Genomic DNA, 23225 nt, shown 5'->3' with positions numbered 1-23225 from the left:
TTGACACAAGGGGGCTAGCTAATCTTATACTTTTTTTCACTGTAGTGCGGAAAGAGAGTATGATCATACGACTGTATTTAACTGTGACTATTTTTTTTAAGTATACAGACACAATTCTGTGTCCTCCTGAGTATGAGGGACTATGCAATAGAATCTCCGGTAATTAACCAAAGTGCGTTGGCTTATACATTCTAAATACTTCAAGGATTCTAACACAAGGGAAAAAGAAAAAGACACAAAATGCGATTGTGTTTCTCGTTTTGGTTGCAATTGTATATATTTATTATGTTGACACTTTGGTGATACTATGTTGAAACTTTGGAGGTGTAGACTGCGTGCAGTCGGAAATAGTTCATATTAATAACGGAACTATTCCCGGCTGTACGCATGCTATAGTGGTGCGATAGCTTAGTGGCACGGGCTTCGCTTCTCAAGCAAGAGGACCAGGGTACGAACATGGAATTTTTCCAGAGGTGCAAAAACCTGGCTCTCTACATTGGTGACTGTGTACCCCTCGTGGCTCGGATGACTACGTTAAATGGCGGTCCCGTCTCGCCAAAACCTAGCTAACAAACCTGTTATTGTGAGACGTTAAAGAACCGCTGAAGAAGGCCAGAGTCCATCTCCAGTGTCTGTACTTGCCGCATAACCAAAAGGGGCATTCAAATACTAACACTTTCTCATCCATGTAAACTGCGTGGCAGCACAGTGCGTCTTATATAGCAGTCCGAATAAGACCCGGTGTAATGTAAATCCAGAGTAAGCCTATGGCTTTCCGATATCACTATCGTTTTGATAACGAGGTCATATGGGCGTTTCGAAGTATCTGCGGTTATGTTCTAATGCCTCTAATAAGGGGAGACATTCGGTTTCGCTTAAGAGAGGAGAGGATTAAAGAGGAAGGGAAGTAAGTCCTTGGCATATAATTGGACACACGCATACACCTCGACCCTGTCTTTTCTATTGCGTGTTCAATCTCGATAATTGTTGACGGGAGATGCTTTTGGTGTGCATATGAAGTAACCAAACTCCAAGAACATCATTGTTAGTCTAATGTAGAAATATACGTATTCGTATAGCTTCATGTTGGGTCCAAAAATGCCTTGTGTATAAAAGGGGAAACGATATCTTGGAAAGCCCCTTTTCTCTATTTTAAATACCGCATTCACACCAGCACTTAAACCAGTTTAAAGGTGGTTTAATTAAACTGGTTTAAATCTCAATCTCCCAGACAGAACCAAGAACAAAACTAAGGGATCATTGAGCTGGTAAGAATTCAATACCATGAAAAACTTGGCAAGTTATCAATAAAGAAAAGACTTGTTTAACTAAACATGGTTTGGTGTGAATGCAGCGTAAGTCCCCCTCTTCTACACAAAGAATGAGCCAACCTACTTAAAATTTGGAGTCTAAGGCTAAGTTCAAACGTTATTATCCATTAGCCGTATTCAATGCAAATGCGTACAAATGAAGATTCGTTTGCATGTATTTGCATTGATTACGGATTCCTGTGATTCGGGATTCCTGTGGACCTTTTCCCTCGCCACAGGAATCCCGAATCTCCGGAAAGCCGGCAGCAGGCTAGATAAGTTCAAACGTCAATACGACTTATAGTCTTTTAGTGTTGCGAAAAGAAAGCTGGTCAACGCGAGTAAATAAAAAAAAAAAAAAAAAGACAAGCTATAAACCAACACAAGGTGAAGTATGTTGGACGCCTCTGTGAAACAGTTGCGCTTACGTAGTAGTTGCTTTATCTCCAAAAAAGAAGTAACGTCAACACGTCAGCGCAACTACTCTATTTCACAGAGGAGTCCAACTTACTTTTTCAAGCTTGTGTTGATTTATAGCTTGTCTACACCACGCCTACGCAGACCATCTAGTTCTCTACAACTTGTCTGTAGTCTTTCTAGATCTACTAAAAAAAGAGTCTGATAAGAACTGCTCGTCCAGACAGCCCGCCGTCGCTACGTGTTATGTATCTTGTTTATCGGATCAACGCCTACGGTAAAACACGTTCTTGCTTCTATCTAAAACCGTCGTCATGGTAACGTCATTAGGATAGCCTCCCTATCGAACTTAAAATCTGTAAAAGCAGAAGCGGTAAAATGGAATCTGGACACAGGAGTGTCCTTGATTTGAGACGGCTCTTTCGGTTCCTGTGACGTCAACAGTCGAAGCTTCATAATAGGGTCCATTTCCGGTTTACCGCCCCGCGGAGAGCTCACTCGGCGATGGTCGCTTATGTGACTCGAATAGATCACGCCAGGTTGCGTGACACTGCCATAAAAGGAGCTCACGGGGGCTCGGTCGATCGGCGCAAAGGGTAACCGCGACATCTGCTCTGGGCTCATGGGTTCTAATTTCCCCGTGAAAAGCCGCATCAAAGGGCTGGGGGTCTGCTGGTCACGCGGTTCCGACTGAGGTGGCGTGACGGGGCGCTTGTCACGGTTGGCTATCTGATCACGGGATTGCGTGACGCTTTGCTCGGTATTTGCGCGTTGGAGGATCCTCACCGGTGTTTGGGACTGCTCGTGTTCGACTGGTGAACGGTTGTCACGTGGTTGGTAACCTGCCGAGTCAAATATAACGTCTTAAAGCTGCATTGTCACCAGTTTACTTCCAGAGGTCCGACGGAAACCTCAACCGTTAAAAGACAAAAGAATCTATTAAAATCCGAGATATTTAACAGGCCATCCGCTCTAAATTATCAATTACATCCTAAAAGAGACTTCTATAGACACACTGCTTTCAATATTTTGAAATATTTTTCGCATTTTCCGTTAAAAATCATCGGATATTGTTACGTAATCGACCGGAAGTAAACTGGTGACAATGCGGTTTAAATATGTTTGCTCTAAGTAAATAAAGGGAATTGCCCTTGTCTTGTCTTATTCCATTGATTAAATTACATTATCTCAAAGTTCGTACTTATATTGTACCTCTCGTTTCTTGTATTCATTTAATGTCTTGGCGCCTTTCTAGTCAGTATTTACTTCCTAAATATGCCACCCATTAAGCCCTATTACATTTTGCTCTAGCCCTCCTTCATCTCCCTCCATCTTCATCTCATACCTCCTTTGGTTGCTACTGATTTACTTGGTGACCAGGCGCTTTCAACTTCAACTCTTTCCAATTATCCCTTGTCTCTTTTAGTTGTTGTCTATGGATATGGTGCCCCCCCCTCTTCACCTCTTGCCTACTTCTGATGTTGTTGTTAAACTGATTACCTCCTTCATCCTCTATCCTACCCCCTCCCCTTTTCGACCTCTTCACTCCTTTAGTTCCTATAACAAGGTGATTTCTAGCCCTATATGACCTTTTTTTCCTTTCCCGTCTCCCATAAATCCTCACCTCTTGCCTCCTTTAGTTCCTATTAATGACGTGGTGATTTCTAGCCCTATATGACCTTTTCTTCCTTTCCCGTCCCCCATACATCCTCACCTCTTGCCTCCTTTAGTTGTTGTCGATGGGCATGATGGTGTTGTCGTAGAGGGTGGTTTAGTTGGTGCTGAAGTTGGAATTTCTCCTGCTGTTGTTTCCGTCGCTTCTCCAAAGCTGCCTTTTTTCTGTCTTGTTCCAGTCGAGCTTCTTCTTTCTCTAACAATTTCTGAAGCTGCTGTTCAGCAGGGCTTGACATCTCCTAACAAAGATGACATGGACATAGTATTTAGAGAGAAAGGTATCTAGAGTAAGGATTTGTGATTTTGATACTTTACATATAGTAGTCACAGAACTATCATGCACTTCAATTCAACCTCAATTCAATCAAGAAATCAAATAAATGAAAGAACTGGAGCAGCACTTCCAAAGCCCTGGAGATAACGAGCTGGTAAATGCCAACACGGGTCCAGTGGTGAAAGCCTGGAGCACTTAATACAGTCTATAAGCTCGTTTAGTTTCATTTTAGCATTGAGTAAATGCAAATACAAGATGAAGAAGGAAATATTACCACAGCTTCACTATGTTTTTCAGATCGTCCAAATTTTCCTTGCTTCGATATCCATCGACGTAGACCTCTATTTGAAGGAACAAAATACTTATAAAGAGCAGTCTTCATCAAACTTTGCTTTTAGGAAGCTGTCTTACTTAACAAAAGGGTACACCATGTAGAAGCAGTTTGGGTTGAGGCCAAGATTGTCTTTACACACTTGATCCCTCTTGTTGGTGGGGAGATAATCAACCACAAACCACTGGATACCCTGTAAGTATAAAATCATAAATGATTCAGGTAGTAAAAGATATAGTAAAGATAACAAAGAAGCATAATTTCTAAACCAAAAAAATCAACTGTAAATGAAAGTTTTAAGGCATTATGGGTGTAAGCAGGGAGTGCCAAAAAATAGATGATCAGCCACAAACCTTGGATAACATGTTTATAAGATATGTATAAGATTAATCTTCACTGCTTTACATAGTAACAGATGGAAGGTTACCAGGACACACAAATTAAAAAAGGGATATGTCTTAAATACTGTAAAAGGTTGTTTTAGGGCATAAGGAGCCCTAAAACAACCTTTTACAGTATTTAAAAGATTCAGCATTTTTTGTTCTTATTTGAACAAAAAATGCTGAATCTTTGTCTGGGGTATTGATGACTGCGGAATCGAGAGTTGTCATACAGTACACGCACCCTAACACTGCTTGGCTTGGCTACTGTACACCTCTGAGTTCACCACAATAATAAATGTGATACACAAGTAATATATATATATATATATATATATATATATATATATTATATATATATATTGGTTTGTAGGAAAAAAAACACGCGAACTACCGTTTCATCTCTACAAGCCTGTTTCGTGGTTGCCCACTCATCAGGAGATCAGGAGGAGAAAGAATAAATCTCCTGATGAGTGGGCACTCCCAGGAGATCAGGAGGAGAGAGAATAAATCTCCTGATGAGTGGGCAACCACGAAACAGGCTTGTAGAGATGAAACGGTAGTTCGCGTGTTTTTTTCCTACAAACCAAGATATATATATATATATACATATATATATATATATATATATATATATATATATATATATATATATATATATATATATATATATATATATATATATATATATGTAGATGTTAAGTATAGAATACAGCTCCATAGTACCTTAATCTCACATTTTGTTTGTGTCTGGAAGTGAGTGTTCTCAGGGACTCCAGGAACAATGTAGAGTCGGACCTACAAAACATGGTACAGTCCATCTTAGTAAAACTACTAAGGTAACTCTGAAGTAAATCAGTAAATAGTTAAAGATTAAATACATGACAGAGAAGTAGAGTAGTATAATAAACAAAAATTATAACAAGGACAATAATTAATAATAATGTTTCCCCTACCAGGTGATCATGGATACTGTGTTCTAAAAATTGATCTGGACTTGCATAAGCCGTGATGTCAAACCCAGTCTCTTCCAGTACCTACAGGTGACAGATAGATGACACATACAACAGAGGATTTAATACACCTCACACATTTATTACAAGACAGAGGAAGAAATATTTATTAGTTTAGTAGCATACCTCTCTGATGGCACAATCAAACTCATTCTCATCTTTGTTGACTTTGCCTTTTGGGAAGCCCCAGCTGGTACGAGACATAAAAGGTTGAACCAGCAGACACTAGACAAAACAACAGCTTTTAGTCATGTTGTGTGGATAATATTGTTACCTTTATAGCCAAATTAGAGGTTTTGTGACCAAATCCAAAATAGGGGACTTATCTTGTTTGGGAATAGTTAGTAGTCTATCAATGTCTAAGCCAATAGATAACTTTAATGTTTAGACTGTTCTGTCATAAACCATTTGACTGCACACAGCAAGAGTATTGATTGATCACGGTTGTATGATTGACAATGCGCTCTTCCCAGACAAGAAATCGATTTGAATTCTCGGAGGTCACAAAACAATAAATTCAGCAATAATGGATATATATTATATTCTCGGAGGTCACAAAACAATAAATTCAACAACAATGAATAAATATTAAAGATAAAATATTCTATATTTCGTAAAAAAACAACAACTAACAAATATAATGTAGAATCCAGAAAGACACCAATTTAAATTATATCAGCATTCTCATATCTTAGTGAGACCTGCATGAATTCTAATATAATAAGCCAGAGGGGGGCCAAATGGTAGGGGTGACCCTTCATTGAAATTAGTGGTTGGTATTTTTTTGCCTGAACAAATTCTTGTCAAGACAAACTACAGGTATTTTTTGTAATTGTCAAACCTTAAAAAGGTGATGTGTTTCATGGGTATTTTCAAGGGTAATTCTTAAGCTTACTAGTAGTTTTTAAGGATTGTTAAATGTCTTTTGAGGTACTTTTTTGCTTTCTGATTGTCACCCCTACCCTTTTAACCCAAAATACCCCCAGAACGAACAGTACCTTATCCAATGCCTCATTCAGTATTATGGCCCCATAAACAGGGACACTAAACTTGTACTTTTGCCAGTTATCAAATATCTCATCAACATGTTGGTCTGTCTTATTGAGAAATGGGAATTTGTTAAAAAGTGTTAAGTGTCAAGGAGATTAACAGTAAAACTTGGATTTATGTACATTCTTTGAATTCAACAAGCATTTGCATTTATCAAAAAGAGCTTTGTTTTGTGAGAAATGAGAATCTGGTTGATTGTTGAATTGTATCCAGTATTTAAAAAAATCCTTGATCGAATCAAACCATTGTGTCAACTAGTCAGAAAGTTAACTGCTTAACATGTCTACCATACTATGCATCAATTTAAGCATCATTTGGCCCTGTACTAAGAGAGTGAAAACATTACGAGCGCGTGTCACACTGCACGGCAAAACTAGCAAATCGCTCAAATTTGTTTTGAATCGTTCGAGTGGCCGATAATAGGACATGTGACCGAAGCTCAAACAATGACAGATCACAGGAAACCGAGGCTGAAACAAAGGCCAGAAAGCACCCTGGGACATCAACAACAGAATGGCATATTTGCTGAGCGATTTTTATCGCGATCGGTAAATGTTGGAGAATTTTACGGCTTCTTTTCGTCCTCGCATTTTCAACTCAAAGACAATTTTTCGTGCGTTATTTTACGGTGCCTATGAATAAATTGTCCTAGCTAAGCAAAATAATAAACAATCGTAAAAAGCTTTGAAAAAAATGTTTCACGGACGTTGTTACTTCGAATCGATGTGTCATTTTTGGCTTGTTCTTCATAGTTTATGAAATGTTTGACATTATTTTCAGGTGGCCCATAATACGAAGTGGCCAATAATAGGCATGAGTACCTTATGTAGTCACAAACAGATTATTGAACTGCACTTGTCTTTTTAGTCAATTTGAGGCAATCAAACATTTTCATTGCCTCAAACAACAGAAACAACAGAATTTTGTTAGTCTAGTTCTGGTCCATGTAGTGAGCTGAATAGTCTGTTGTCTAACGAGTATGAAGCCAAATGAAGCCGTATTTTTACTAAACATGCGTCTAAAACATAATCTTTCTTCTATCACATATATGAACAACTGAATATGGACACATCATTTCAATTAAACAAGTAAATACGTGACAGCAGATTAGCATTTATGGTGCTCTGCAACACCAGAAAACAGCATAGAAGGTTACCAGCCCTGGTTGATCATTACCGCTCATCTAATGGGGAAGTTCCACGTTATAAAAGTGCGATCACAACATGAAATAGTTTGTTTGGAAAAGGATATTAATCTTTGTAAACTCCTTGAGTCCACAAGCGGGTAACTCCGGTCGTTCTTGCCGGTAAAAATCGAGATAAAACCAATGCGCGGTTTCGACTTGAAAGCACAGTCTGACCACGTCTTTCCTCTCCTCGTCCGGGATATTAATTAAAAATCGACTAAAAAGCAAAACAAAAAGGCTTAATAAATCATATAAAGGTAGAATAAAAGCTGCTTTATGCATAGGTATCACCTGCATAAATCGTCTAGCACAGTGCCGGGGATGGAGCGAGGGAATACACACGGAGAATCACAGTCAGATTCGGACGCCATCTTGAAAACCGAAAGTGAAACAGAACCACAGGTATCCCAAGTAGTGACGGTTAGAAATGACCCAAAAAATTAATTTACCAAAAATGAGAAAAATAAAATTTGACAAATATGATAACTTGAACTCAAAGAAAATATTAAAAGGCGGACGAAAACGTCTTAATATTCTGAAACTGAAAAAGTAGTAAACTTGAATAAGCGTTATTTTGTGGGTTGGCTGTGGTAGACCTTTTCCTTTATAGCATCCGCGCCTTCTCTCTTAAAAAAAATGGCGGACGCCTTGAGTTTTGTATTTCAAGCTTTGTATTTTATTGAATACTCGAGAGCAATAGCTACCCTTGTATTTTAAGGAACTCGTTCATGAGATAGAGCATTGAATTTTCGTCCCTGGCGTATTTTCAAGTATCGTTTAGCAAGATTTAAGGTATGGGCTACGGCGTCAAGTTGGTTTTTCTGTTCACGTGTCTATCTGCACTATTTGTAGCGAGTGTGCTTCTGTTCGCGCGAGGATTTCTTCTGAAACGGATCGTTATTGACGAAAAAACATCCTGCGAGGCTTCATTCAATGGGAGCCTGACGAATTGGGACCATTTCACGACCGAAAGAGACCCGAACCAGATGTCCCCTCCTCCTCATGGTTGTTGGGTCCGGGCACGGTACAAGAAAGCTGTCATTCTAGTCATTGACGCGCTTCGATATGACTTTGTTCATTTTGAGGATAACGTCGAAGAAAACAAGACACTGTCTTATCAGAATAAGCTAACCTCTATTCACAAGGTCTTAAAGAGTGAACCAAACAGGGCATGGCTCTACAGGTTTAAAGCTGACCCACCTACTACTACAATGCAAAGGTTAAAAGGGTTAACGACTGGTAAGTTAAGTATTAGTGGGATATAGGGCCCTCAGATACTTATATTGTTTTTGTATAAGAACATCCCTTAATTGCCACCAGTGGTGCCCTCATTGAACATGTCAAGTCCTTTAAGCTTCTTGGTGTTAACATTTCAGAGGACCTGTCATAGGGGGTCGACTGCAAACATGTTATCAAGGAAGCTAACTGTTGTGTTTATGCATTAAACAAGCTAAAGAAATGTGGTCTTCCTGTAGAAGATATAGTTACTGTTTACTGCTCACTAATTTGATCACTCATTGAAAAGGCTTTAGCTATATTTTCCAGGCCTGTAGCCAGGGGGTTCGGACGAACCCCCCCCCCCCCCCCCCCACCCGGCTTGAAGGGCCGCTCAGAGCAAACAAAAATATATAATGTTTGGATGGAGAAACGTATACCGTGCACATCAATATGTCTTTAAAATGACTATAAAAATCTTTTTATAATAATTAGCTTTATTTTTATTGCTATATGTTAAAAAGTACCCTATTAATAACATTTTAAATACAAGATTGATTGCCTAATGTAATAAGGCAAGGAGAGGGGTATACCAGACATTTGGTCCGCTGAAATGGAAAAATGAACCACCTCGCTCAAAATCCTGGCTACGAGCCTGTTTTCAGATATTCCTTGTTACATCTCTGAAGCCTGGTAGCCAGTATTAGGATGCACTGCAACTGTCTGGCCTCCCGACCTTAGAGACCTGTAGGCATCTTGCATGCAAAGCCTTCATGGAATATTATAATTCCAAAAGTCTGCATTATTATGTAGCAGATAGCAGAAGATTTGAAAATAACAAACTATTAATTGTTAAGACGCCTGCAAACACATGGCTTTAAGACTCGCAATACTAAACGTTTTATTTCTGAATTTCTCACTGTAAAATATTTGTATTGTTTAAATTAGTAAGTATTCATTGTGCTTAGCCTGTAATTCAGCTCTCATGCTGCTAAATAAACAAATTTATTTTTTTCGGGGTCTGGTATCCATCAAATCACGTGCTCTGATTGGCTGTCATGAGGTCCGGTATCCGGACCCCGCGATACAGGACCGCTCACCTCAAAGGCTTGAAATAGTGAGTTGATTTGTAAAATGCCCATCTGACATGACTTGATTTCTATTCCAGAGGTTATAGATCTTCACACTAAAACAGCATTTTATTTGTCCTTTTATCTAGAATCATTGACTTTACGGAAAATCTGCTTCCAACTCCCTGTGTTTTGACAATTTCCTGCCATTTGCAACGCGTGCAACAATTTCAAGTTTCCTGAAAGTTTATTTGGAAAAAAAGGCAGCAAATTGTCTCTTCATACGAAGAAAATAGACAAATCACTCTAGGAATTTACCTGCATAACCAGCTTAACGTATCCACATTCAAGAGAAGTTCTTTAGTGAATATATCTTATTGTCTGTGGAGGATTTAAAGCCAAAGAAAACATTTCTGCGATCAATTCGAATTGAGAACGACACATCAGTTTGGACTAAATTATTTTACAAAATTGTTGGTCAAAACCCAGAGAATGTTTTCTTTGGAGGTTCTGTATTTCTGGAGGATTAAAAGTGTTGTGTGGAAATACAAAATGGAGTTTATTGAATGATCATGAGTGAACATAATACGAACATCGACAAAAGTCAGAAGTGAAACCTTGCCTCGAGAACCATAAGCCCGTTAGGTAAACAAAGTTGGAAATTCTATTGAGGAAAAAAATAAAAAAATAAATTTCCCAGCTAAGGGTCGGTCGATATCGTGAAATACCGTGACCTCGGCCTTGAAAATACTGAATTCAGCCTTCAGCCTCGGTCAGTTTTTTCAAGACTTCGGTCACAGTATTTCACGGTACGGACCTCCCAGCTGGGAAATAACATATATATATACCTATCAATCCTCCCCTCCCCCTCTTTTTCAGCGCCTTTAGAAATATTTTACACATTTTTTTCCAAAATATATATACCTATTTCAAAATATGTTGTCAGTGCAAATCTTCTATAAAAAAAATAACATGGAACTCATCAAATTTATATTGAATGTAAAAAAATATTGATAATTTTTGCATTTATATTACATATCATCTTTATTCTTACAAAAAATATACCGATAAGCAGTGATTGGTCTTAGAACTGTGAATTGCCATTCGCCATTTGCACTGACAATGTCTATTGAAATAGGTGTATGTTTCATTTACAATCAGCAAACCCTGACTATGTGTCTGTGTTTCAGGATTGGTGCAGCTTTAAGTACTGTCATGTCTGATTTATTTTAGTCATTTACTTTTTTGATATTTTTTTTCCAGGAAGCCTCCCAACTTTTGTAGATGCAGGAAGCAACTTTGCCACTTATGACATTAAAGAGGACAACATTATCAGAAAACTAGTAGAACACGGTAAAAAGATTACATTCATGGGTGATGACACTTGGACAGACTTATTTCCTGATGCATTCCACAAGTCTTACCCATTTCCTTCATTTAATGTGAAAGATCTTCATACTGTGGATAATGGAGTAATAAAACATCTTATTCCTGAGCTACGGCAAAAGGATTGGGATGTTTTGATTGGTCATTTCCTTGGTGTTGATCACTGCGGTCATCGATATGGTCCTTATCATGCGGCGATGGCAGACAAGCTGAGGCAGATGGATAAAGTTATTAGGTAAGTTAGTTGGGGTCATTTTGGTGGGAAAAACCTGGGGAACCTGTTGTTGGGCTACCGCATGCCCTGTTATGGTGTCATCCTGTCTTCAGTTGAATAATGTAAATAAAACAACAAGTCTCAAGGCATATCTATATCTCCCATCATATAGGCTTGAGCGCTGGATTTCTTGCTTAAAAAGAAAAACTTGTAATTCTCCAATATGTGCTCAAACCTCAATGTTTGTCCATTGTTTCTCTAGGTCTGTTATGGAAGAACTGGACGATGAAAGTGTGTTGTTTGTGCTTGGTGACCATGGCATGACAAGGACAGGGGATCATGGAGGTGACAGTGATGATGAACTAGATGCCGCTTTATTTGTATATTCCAAGAAACCTCTTGATATAGCTCATGACCTGAAGGTATGTACCTTTAAGTTTTTATCCTGGTTACATTTGTAGTTTTGTCAATACCTAGCTTCCTCAGCATGCATCTCTAAATGTTAAAAAGAGCTTCCTAAAATAAACTTCCCTAACAGTACTTATTATAAATACAGCACTAACTTGACTACGTGGAGTTATTGAGTAAAACTTGTCAATACCTAGCTTCCTCAGCATGCATCTCTAAATGTTAAAAAGAGCTTCCTAAAATAAACTTCCCTAACAGTACTTATTATAAATCCAGCACTAACTTGACTACGTGGAGTTATTGAGTAAAACTTGTCAATACCTAGCTTCCTCAGCATGCATCTCTAAATGTTAAAAAGAGCTTCCTAAAATAATCTTCCCTAACAGTACTTATTATAAATCCAGCACTAACTTGACTACGTGGAGTTATTGAGTAAAACTTGTCAATACCTAGCTTCCTCAGCATGCATCTCTAAATGTTAAAAAGAGCTTCCTAAAATAATCTTCCCTAACAGTACTTATTATAAATCCAGCACTAACTTGACTACGTGGAGTTATTGAGTAAAACTTGTAACATGTTGAGAGACGCAAAGTGAATATCAACTAGCCCTGAATCATGTATTCCTGTCCGCCGGACCCTTAGTTTGGATTTGTTTGTGAACAGCCTAGCAAATGTTGTTCATGGATTTCACGAACAATGTTTGCAAAAGCTTTGTGAACAGTTCGCATTAACTCAAAGAGCCAACTCTTGGTCTACATACCAGTGGACATCAGATCATGAGACGTGTGTCTGAAGCCACTAATATATACACCACATTCGCCCCAAGTTCAGTGGTCTTCTCGTATAAAACCGCTTCGATACTAAAGTTTATAAATGGGCATAGAAAAGTATTAAAAATAAAAGAATTAGTAGTGGATTTTGGTATACAATAAAGGCTGAAGTCTTACAAGAAGTCTCTGTCTTTTTCTATCCCATTTGAGCCGTTTTGGGAGTTCAAAGGAGGGTCCACTTTAGAAACAATAAACTTTAGAAACAATAAACACTAGAAAAAGTGAATGTAAGAAGTATATAATTTAGAGATGTGTTTTTATTTTGTATTGCAGGAAGAAAACACCATCGCTCAGGTAGACCTTGTACCCACCCTATCCCTGATGCTTGGGATACCTGTGCCATTCGGAAACCTTGGAAAAGTAATAGCAGACCTTTTCACACAGGTTGATAGGCATGTAACCATGCCAACAGATATGCCTGTTAATAGTCGTCAAGTGTGGTCAACACAAATTAAGAGGCTGGAAGTGCTTTATGCGAATTCTCTCCAAGTAAATCAATATTTAGTGAAGTATGAACAAGTTTCTGGAGAGATTCCCCAAGATAAACTTGCATTTCTGAAACAGCAGTTCTTTGATGCCCAGAACAGCTACCTTAAGCTTGTGGAGGCTTTCAAAGCCCAAGATACGAATTATTGGAGAAACTTCAACCCTGAAGTTCTCTCAGAATTGGAGACGAAACATGTAGAGTATTTAACGGGAGTGAGGAAACTTTGTGAGAGTCTGTGGGCAAAGTTTGACTTAGTGTCAATTAGTGTTGGAGTAGTAGCCCAAGTCTTGTCTCTTTATCTTATATGGAACACATTGCAGAATCCTGGCATCTTGCGAAGACACATAGACTTGTTGTTAGGAGCTGCACCAATTCTTGTCACACTCGGTACAAGTGCTTTTCTGTTTTTACCTTTGTCCTCCAAAGACATTGTGGTTGTAGCTTTAGGTGGAGCTTTGTTCATTCTTTTATCAGCTGCCGTACTTAAAGCTGCAAAATCCACTCAGAAACTATTTGTGGGGACAAGCCTAAGAGATCTGATGGGGATTATGGTATTTCTTGCCTTTGTTGCTGGAGTATTTTCAAACAGTTATATTGTCTATGAAGACTCTGGGCTGACATTTCTGACTTCCTCAATGGTCGCATTCAATGTGATATTTTCTATCGCTCAGCCTAAAGCATTTGTTTCAAAGCCAGTTCCTAAGTCTGCAACAAATGGAACTCTCAAGAAACACAAGAAAGACACAAAGAAATTCAATGTGATCCAATTTTTAACCACAAACTCATTTATCATTCTTGCTGCTGCACTTTTGTTTGTATGTTGTGGCAGGATGAATGCAGTATTCAGAGCTTGCAGAGAGGAACAAAAGAACTGCCAGCCCTCAACATTTTTGCAGCCCATGGGTGCCTTGGTAGGCACAGGGGTGAACCTCAATGAGAGATTCATCCTCTCTTCGCTCTGCCTTGCCATTATACCGCTCTCAATACACCTGTGGTTACGTTACCAAGGCAACTTGAATGGGACCTCCCCTGCAGTTCTGTGTATCAAGCTTGCCATTCCCTTAGCTGCTGTTATTATAGGCGTGCACTGGGTGTTACAAATAATTCCTGCTGCCACCAGTGACATGTTTCCTAATCTTCAGTTATGGCAGCAGGTAATCCTCCCAGAGTTCGCATACTGGTTATGCCTTCTGACAATCTCTCTGCTGCTATGGCAACCACTTTGTGTTTACACCTTACTGCGTGACAGTCACACCATGCTGAAGAGCCCCCTTGCCAGTCAATTGGGTTCTAGGGAGATTGATTCCAGAGCACTACAACTTGTTTATCAGGAGGTCAAGCAACGGTGGCAAGGCGTGGAGCGGAGTAATGCGCCGGGACTAAGTGACAAGCTCCCATTGGTATATGGCCTGGGGTCAGTCTATTCCTCCCCTATTTTGATCCTGATTGGCTGCCTGGCATTGCCACTGTTACTTTTGCTTGGCGATGGAATGGCAGGCTCTGTTGTACTCATGCTGGGGCAGATGGTATTGTTCCTGGAAATTGATGCTTACGTTGCGGGACTCAGCCAAACCTCACATGGTCCACTCAGTCCTGGTAATAATAACCGGTTAGCAGACTTCCTATCAGTTACATTTTATAATCATACAGTATGTAGGCTTTTTTTTTTCAAGAAATCTCCAAACTCAGTAGAAAAAAAGTCATGTCATAACACAATGCATATAATATTTAAAGCCTGCCAATTCAACCTGTATGACGTTTGGTTTGATAGGCTTTTAAAGCCTATTGTCTCCAGTTTACTTCCGGAGGTCCGACGGAAACCTCAACCGTTAAAAAACAAAAGAATCTATTAGAATCCGAGATATTAAACAGGCCATCCGCTCTAAATTATCAATCATATCCTCAAAGAAACTTCCAATAGACACACTGCTTTCAATATTTTGAAATATTCGCGTTTTCCGTTAAAAATCATCGGAGATTTTTACGTAATCGACCGGAAGTAAACTGGTGACAATGCGGCTTTAAGCCTATGCAAACTAGATGCTCATCTCAGTAGTGTTCAAAACCTCTTGAATCGCGGTGAATTTCAATCCAACCTACAGTTCATTTCTATTTATAAAGTATCAAGTAATGCTGGTTAAGTTGTGTTTTTTTAAAATGATGAGAATTTTGGATTTTCAAAACAAAGTCGGATCTATCGAATTTAATGATTTAAACTAGAATTTTTGATATTTCTCTCTACCCAATTACAGCGCAACCAGTGAAACCGTGAACACATAAAAATATGTGTGGAATGTTTATTGTCTTCTGACGAATCAGACGCGAGAATTCAGACACTGAGACTTGTTGAGACGTGTTTCTAATTGAATGTTTTAATATCTCGCGAGTGATTGGTCGGAACAAAAGTTTAATACATATTCCCGGTGTTCACGGTTTTCTTGGTCGCGCTCAAGTTCTGTAAAACAATTTCCAAGTATCCTCCATTTTATATGGCACTTCTACCAAAGGTATCCATTATTAGAGTGTTGATTGTTTAAAAACTGAATAATCAAAGAAAATGTTCATATAAAAAAAAACCCCAAAATTTTATATGCTGTATGATGATTGAAATTTGTTATTGTTCCAGGCCCTTCTTGGAATTGTGTGGCCGTGTGGAGCCTGCTCTCTAGTCAGTATTTCTACTCGACTGGACACCAGGCCACTATCCCTGGTATACGATTTGAAGCAGCATTTGTTGGACTTCCTGGTGATATGAGCAACATTGTATTACCAGGTAATGTAAGGAGTTGGGAGCAATATGCTAACAACATTGTATTACCAGGTAATGTAAGGAGTTGGGAGCAATATGCTAACAACATTGTATTACCTGGTAATGTATGGTCTTGTGAGAATCATATACTCCGAGTGTTTTTCTCCTTTTATTTTTTTTTCGATTTTGCTCCTATCACTAAAACCAACAATTTTGATGTAAGCTGTTTTCTGTGGTTCGACAATATTGTGGCTGCATGATGCCCCTTCTATGCCTTTGACTTGACAATGTTATACATATGCTCAGCTTCCCAAATTCATTCATTCATTCGTTGTGGTAAGGTTGAAGTTTATGAGGGTGGATGGTGCAATGTTAAGGGAATATTTTTTGTCTGGTTCACAGGTCTGCTCATTTTCCTGAATACCTTTGCGTCTCATGTGCTCTTCGCTGTATCTTTGCCTCTTCTGTTGTTATGGCGACAATTGACGAGCAGACTGCTGACCAAAACAGACGCCAATGATAAGGGCGAGTTCTCTCTCAGCGATTATCCACAATTGTTCAGGGAACAGGTGTTTGCGCTTCTGCTGCGCTACACTTTCTTGAATGGAGTTAAGGTATAATTGATGCTATACACTCAGGCGCCTAGCTAGGGGTATGCATAATCTTACACCTTAAGACATGCCATCTATGTCTGTGCACCCCCTTACAGTATTGCCATAGAAAAGCAATGTCTTCAGTCCAGCAAATCAATATGATGCATGTGCGCGTATAAAAGCTTCCCTTTAAAGTCGTTGACAACCAAGTTGGTGGCTGTGCTTTCCGGTTGTTTCATGTTAGTCTGTTATACATTTCGTCAAATTCAGTTGTTAAAATGCTTTTAAAAAGCGGCAATGTCACCATTTTACCATTGGTCAATTACATAACAATCTCCGATGATTTTTCTTTGAGGATGTGTTGGTCAATTACATAACAATCTCCGATGATTTTTCTTTGAGGATGTGTCTGGTAATTTAGAGCGGATGGCCTGTTAAATAGCGCGGACTGTAATAGAATCGTTTGTCTCTTGTCGTTTGAGGTTTCCGTCAACCCTCAGGAAGTAAACTGGTGACAATGCGATTGTAGATTGTTCTACCCGCGCTATAGCTGCTAGTATGACAAAATGGCGGCTGACTGGTAAAGAATTTACAATAATTCTTTTTTTTTACATTTGTGACTACAGTTAGACTGTGAATATAACGCTCTATCTCCCTCGCAGGTCCTCGCGACAGCGTGCTCCGCTGCCCTTCATCGTCGACACCTCATGGTATGGAAAATATTCGCCCCGCGCTTCGTCTTTGAGTCCGCGTCTTTCCTGGTGTCCATTCCATTCCTGGTTTTCACATACCTGGTTCTGCTACGAGTAGATGTGGTGCTAGACGTATGGGCCGGTAAACTAGCGCAGTACTGCGCAGCTCAAGAGAAACTAAGCTAACCTTACGCTCCGTGTCTTTCACCGTGTCCGTTTCATTCCTTTTATTCAAGATTACTTTTTCGGGTGACATTAGTGACATTATTATCTGAAATTCTAGATATTGGGACATCTTTATTAGATGTCAATACGTCTGTGCACAATGCTACGGATTTCAAATGTCAAAGATAAGAAATCTAAATACATTGAATGGCAAGAGGAGGGGAGATTGGCTCACCGGTCAGTCCCCAATGTGGCACAAGTAATGCGATTTTAGTATTTTTCAATTATGTCATTTGTACTTTATTTGAGATTTTATGGCACAAACATTAAATTTTTAGAAATCTTTTATACGTATTTGGCAGTGTGTTCTGGGGCTCGTAATGTGCCCGTATTCATTAAGGGCGCCAATAAGAGGCTAGTCATTAAATAGGTCGGTGTCAAACTTGTGCAAGCAGCGTCAAGATTGCTGAGAGAGGCATGTTTGAAGACACGTGGCTCAACATTTTAGGGCATTCATCTCCTATGTACATGTCTTTCATGGCTCGAAAAAGTCAGAGGGTTAGAGGGTTTCTAACGCGAGAGACCTTGACACAGCCAGGCGAATCGGAATCAAGTCCAAAATACTTCGAGATACAAAAGATTGTCCCTTGTGGCTTACGACGGTGCTTGGAAGCCCTAGGGCTTCGTGTAATCAAAACTCCACTGCTGGTTTGACTATTCCGAGCATGCGCTTGTTCTCTCACCGCTGGTTTGACTATTCCGAGCATGCTCGTATGCTTTCCCACCGCTGGTTTGACTATTCCGAGCGTGCTCGTATGCTTTCCCACCGCTGGCTTTGCTATTCCGAGCATGCGCGTGCTCTCCCACCAATGGCTTGACTATCACGAGCATGCGCTTGTTCTCTCATCGCTGGCTTGACTATTCCAAGCATGCTCGTATGCTTTCCCACCGCTGGTTTGACTATTCCGAGCGTGCTCGTATGCTTTCCCACCGCTGGCTTGACTATTCCGGCCGTGTTTGTATGCTTTCCCAACGCTGGCTTGACTATTCCGAGCATGCGCTTGTTCTCCCACCGCTGGCTTGACTATTCCAAGCATGCGCGTGCTCTCCCACCGCTGGCTTGACTATTCCGAGCATGCGCGTGCTCTCCCACCAATGGCTTGACTATCACGAGCATGCGCTTGTTCTCTCACCGCTGGCTTGACTATTTCGAGCGTGCTCGTATGCTTTACCGCCGCTGGCACATTTCATATCAAAGATGTATGTCCTTATCAGTGTTCTCGTGAACAGCAACATACGGGACCGCGAAATGGTATGTCGGGCCCGGCCAGTACATAATCGAAGGTTTATACTGAGGGAATTCGGATGCCGCATAAATGTACGCCGACAGCACGCACGCGATATACGACGCGATGAAGATGAAGATATGCCATCCACAGTGCAAGTATGGGAACGACAGCTGTTTCCACATGTCACAGAAAATGCGGTCATTTATCCAGCACGCCAAGGCTGTGAACCACCAAATGATACAGAATACACCAAGGCGACGGACCTGTTTACTGGGGTACCTGCGGATAAAGGGAGCCCGTTAGTCTGGGTAGAACATTTATGGTGTTATGTTGGCCTGCAAAAGCCAATAACATCTTCAAAACCATCTAGTTCCACGCAACATCTTTTTTATTACAAATAAGCCGAAAGTGATATTTTTTTTTGCGTCCTAGGAGAGTGCACACCCGGTAGGCCAACCCCTAACTTCGCCGGAAATTTCACCTGAAGACCTCTGTGAAGAGCAGTCCCGCCCAGGGTATCCCCAGTAGCATAAGAGCGAAGGCGTTAGCGGCCGGATAAATGAAGCCGAGAATAGTCCCCATTACACCGATAGTGGCCATGATGTACGCCAGTCGACACCTGTGAGAGATAGAGTGTTAGTGGTAGGCGTAGCCAGCGGACAATGAACACAAGATCCGCATCTATGATACCATAAAGGGAATTTTACAAAAGACATATGAAAAAAATATTGTTTCCACCCGAAGCAAATAAAAGAAATACCTGAGGCTTGCACCCCTGAAAACAGTTTTCTAGCTACGGCCCGTTTAGAATTTGAAAGCAATAAATAATCTAGAAAACGTTGGCTCGTAAGGCTTTTTTGCGAGCTCCAAAAATTTATACTCTCTCAATTTAGATTGAAAACTTGTGGTTGAGTGTTAGTTTTGATTAATAAGATAATAAAACTAGCATTTTATCACAACTTGTAAAGTTCACCAACCGTACATAAGCTCGTACCGTTTGCCATAAAATGGACCGTTCTGGAAGAGCCATCTAGGAGCCCACAAAGCAAACGCCGCCATGAGAACCCAGAGGATGGCCAGCTCATCGAGCAGTTGACCCACAAGGCTCAGCGTGGCGTGGAAATACGCAGAGCATAGTCCTATCACCACCATCAGCAGCAGGATGACGTTGATGCCGTACCCAATACGATTGGCGTAAGGACGAAACAAGTACCTAAGCAAGCCAAATTTGGGAGTCGCATGGTTGAGCAATAAAGATTTGATGAGGGAAGGGGGTTGCAGGATTAGTAGAAAGAATAACTAGCAGACCCAAAATGTAAAAATGTCATGCATGGGAAAGCGAAAAAAAACCTGCACCCCCCCCCCCTCCCTCCATGAGTGCGGAATCTTGTGTTTTGATTGACATGAACGGTAGTAATAACTTATACCCCCCTCCCTCCATGAGTGCAGAATCTTGTGTTTTGATTGACATGAACGGTAGTAATAACTCATACCCCCCCTCCCTCCATGAGTGCAGAATCTTGTGTTTTGACTGACATGAACGGTAGTAATAACTTATACCCCCCTCCCTCCATGAGTGCAGAATCTTGTGTTTTGATTGACATGAACGGTAGTAATAACTTATACCCCCCTCCCCTCCCTCCATGAGTGCAGAATCTTGTGTTTTGATTGACATGAACGGTAATAACTCATACCAAATTGTAACTTAAAATACAATAAATATATCGACGATACATTCAGGGTGGTAAAGGGTATTGAAACGAGATTTAGCCATTTTTCACCCTACGAGCAACGTGAAATCGTCCATTTCGACGCCCGTGAAACGTGATCCCCGTGAAACGTGAAAAGCCATTTGGCCCAGTCCGTGAAACGTGATCCATACCCCCTGTACCAGCCTGTACAATGACAAAAGTCTTTAGCCATCACTGGAAAGCGAAACGTTTTATCATTCGCAATTTTGTGCGCCGTAAAAAGAAGTAAATAGAAGCGTGGTTTGTCAAGCTTCGATGCTTTTATTGTAATTCTCTCATGGATGAAAAGGGGAATAGATATTTCAAACGATCTTTATGCTAAATAGCACTCGAGCCGAGGGTTACATAACCTAGCGGCCATAAGTTATTTTCACTTCAGCTTTTTTTTTATAGTTGCTTATTTAGCATTCCCGTTGTAGACCATATAGAGCATTTACCGCGGATAACAAATTAATATTTTAGCGAGATTGGGAAAGACCTTGTAGAAAAAAGTGTTGTTACAGAGAGCATATACATTTAATAAGGTAAACGTTTAAAGGGAAAGAAAATTGACATAGCATTCTCATTAATCCAGCCGACGAACAAACAGTCTCGCCACGGTATTAATTAAATGGCAAATAAACTCTATATTTCGAGTTTAAAAAATTAATACTCACATAAGGAAAGGAGGAATAACCAAAAATATCGCATTGCTGATCTGAAATAATAAAAAGAAAAACAGGTTATTAGACTAGTGTAACGCTTAAAAATCTAATATGCAAGCATTGAACTCACTGTGTTAAAAAATTCGGCAATACTGTTCGAGTGAACATAATTTAGTTCACACCAATCAACCTCTGAACTCCCTCGCTGAAAATGAGCCAGCATTTTCGCCTCCTGACTATGGGACTTATTTCACATGGTGGTTGAACGTATTTACAACTCGCTACATAAGCGAATTGTCATCGTGTGTTTTAAAGCACGATGGATAACGTGAAGTTCTCACACTCCACGAGCCGGTAAACATCTAAATAAACCATGCGACACGTGCTCTCGCTGCCTGATGGGAAATCTCGAACAGGTGGTGGAAGGAAATGAACCGGTAAATGCACGTTTTAGCCAAAGACTTAGCGGAGCACCAAAGACTCCTCAATTATGCAAATAAAACGAGATGCGGGTATCTAGCGGCGGGGGTTTTGAATGTAGTCTACAATAGAAGATTCTTTGTTTGTTTTCGGAATCAGTCGAGTATTTTTATAGCATTGTCTCTTTCCTTCGGGCTACCTGTGTTTTGACCATCCTGGTCCTCGTGCCAGGACTTTTTACCGAGTGGTAATTTATTAAAATCTGATGTGTCTTTTGCTCCAGTATAATACTGTGGATCTGGCTTTACAGGAGACAACTTGATATAGTGCTTTAGTTTAGCCACTTGCGATGTATCACGTTGCGGAATCAGATTTACGTCCGATCCAGCTGTAGATGAGAGTTTGCTGCAGAATATTGAAAATTGTTACCCAAATCGGGGAGGGGGGGGGGGGGGGGGGGGAGGTTCAGTACTATTAGATATTAAGCAAACACACAAAAGCAAACACAAATAAAAGCTAATAAATCGGCCGATCTTTACCATAACTTGCATTTTGCGATCGACATGATTAAGAAATCAACGAAAAGGTTGGAAACCAAAAGCGACATTTTTCACTTATCCCCACATTCTTATGAACCTAGCTTCCCTATTTGTGTAAAGTTTCATCCATACTACTGCGCAACTACCCCCTTATGCAGCATATGAAGAAACGTTGTCGTTTTTGGGGCGTCTGTCACCGAGGAAGCTAATCTTTCATTTTCAGACACCCCTCTTGACACAGACCCGGTGAAACCTAGATTTTCGTCGGATTTTTTGTGGAACTCAACGGGTTTTAAAATTTCCACCGTGTCAGCTTATTTTTTTTTTACCGCCGGTCACTCAACTTAAACGTCGGATAGGAAAGAAACTGTTCGGGTTGATTTTAAAAATTTCACCGGGTGCCGGGGAGGCTAAAGGCTAGTCGGGTAGGCCGAAATTTTCGTCGGGTTGGGTTTCGCCGGGTCTCTTACAGAGGGATGTTTGAAAAGAACCTGAAAGATAAGCTCCCTCGGTGGGGTATTTTCAGAGACTTAAGATGACTTAAGATGACAATTGACTTAAGATGGTAACAGTCACTGTTTTTCTCTTCTGATTACATGTCATAATTTATAATATTTACGAAGACCCGGTGGAATCCCCTTTGGCAGTTCGACTTATTTCTTAGTTCTTGATATGCCAACCCCTTCCCCTCTCCCACTAGTAGTTCTTGATATGCAAACCCCTTCCCCTGTCCCCCTAGTAGTTCTTGATATGCCAACCCCTTCCCCTCTCCCCCTAGTAGTTCTTGATATGCCAACCCCTTCCCCTGTCCCCCTAGTAGTTCTTGATATGCCAACCCCTTCCCCTCTCCCCCTAGTAGTTCTTGATATGCCAACCCCTTCCCCTGTCCCCCTAGTAGTTCTTGATATGCCAACCCCTTCCCCTCTCCCCCTAGTAGTTCTTGATATGCAAACCCCTTCCCCTGTCCCCCTAGTAGTTCTTGATATGCCAACCCCTTCCCCTGTCCCCCTAGTAGTTCTTGATATGCCAACCCCTTCCCCTGTCCCCCTAGTAGTTCTTGATATGCCAACCCCGTCCCCTCTCCCCCTAGTAGTTCTTGATGTGCCAACCCCTTCCCCTGTCCCCCTAGTAGTTCTTG

General features: G+C 40.4%; 3 protein-coding genes across 7 annotated transcripts; 1 reads left to right on the top strand and 2 right to left on the bottom strand.

The window, feature by feature from the left end:
* Positions 1 to 258: 258 nt before the first annotated feature.
* LOC116603472 (m7GpppN-mRNA hydrolase) lies at positions 259 to 8032 on the bottom strand. Its single transcript, XM_032364694.2, has 10 exons — positions 7927 to 8032; positions 7701 to 7852; positions 6398 to 6525; positions 5526 to 5624; positions 5343 to 5423; positions 5113 to 5184; positions 4087 to 4199; positions 3950 to 4016; positions 3442 to 3640; positions 259 to 2569 (listed from the first exon to the last, which is right to left on the bottom strand). Exons 1-10 carry the CDS (start codon positions 8004 to 8006, stop codon positions 2040 to 2042), a joined length of 1521 nt encoding a protein of 506 aa, XP_032220585.1. The 5' UTR covers positions 8007 to 8032; the 3' UTR covers positions 259 to 2039.
* A 208-nt stretch (positions 8033 to 8240) lies between these two features.
* On the top strand, positions 8241 to 19692 carry LOC5519940 (GPI ethanolamine phosphate transferase 3). 5 transcript variants are annotated; one of them, XR_007308124.1, is made up of 8 exons: positions 8241 to 8874; positions 11184 to 11541; positions 11783 to 11942; positions 13032 to 14841; positions 15872 to 16018; positions 16397 to 16608; positions 17070 to 17167; positions 17250 to 17392. XR_007308124.1 is itself a non-coding variant. In XM_048727886.1 (8 exons), the coding sequence occupies exons 1-8, from the start codon at positions 8430 to 8432 to the stop codon at positions 19259 to 19261; spliced, it is 3276 nt and encodes a 1091-aa protein (XP_048583843.1). In that variant the 5' UTR covers positions 8241 to 8429; the 3' UTR covers positions 19262 to 19692. The 5 variants fall into 5 exon arrangements, 3 of the variants coding, with proteins under 3 accessions (XP_048583843.1, XP_048583842.1, XP_048583845.1); XM_048727886.1 differs by lacking the exon at positions 17070 to 17167 and adding an exon at positions 19166 to 19692 and having other exon boundaries at positions 17250 to 17297; XM_048727885.1 differs by lacking the exon at positions 17070 to 17167 and having other exon boundaries at positions 8242 to 8874; positions 17250 to 17790.
* On the bottom strand, positions 17492 to 21521 carry LOC5519941 (alkaline ceramidase). The gene is made up of 5 exons (XM_001639764.3): positions 21259 to 21521; positions 21141 to 21181; positions 19728 to 19946; positions 19215 to 19352; positions 17492 to 19012 (listed from the first exon to the last, which is right to left on the bottom strand). Exons 1-5 carry the CDS (start codon positions 21349 to 21351, stop codon positions 18697 to 18699), a joined length of 807 nt encoding a protein of 268 aa, XP_001639814.1. The 5' UTR covers positions 21352 to 21521; the 3' UTR covers positions 17492 to 18696.
* Between the last annotated feature and the right edge of the window lie 1704 nt (positions 21522 to 23225).

The sequence above is a fragment of the Nematostella vectensis genome, chromosome 5 (genome assembly GCF_932526225.1).
Source record: "Nematostella vectensis chromosome 5, jaNemVect1.1, whole genome shotgun sequence".
Taxonomy (NCBI): domain Eukaryota; kingdom Metazoa; phylum Cnidaria; class Anthozoa; order Actiniaria; family Edwardsiidae; genus Nematostella; species Nematostella vectensis.
This window is presented reverse-complemented; position numbering and strand designations above follow the sequence as displayed.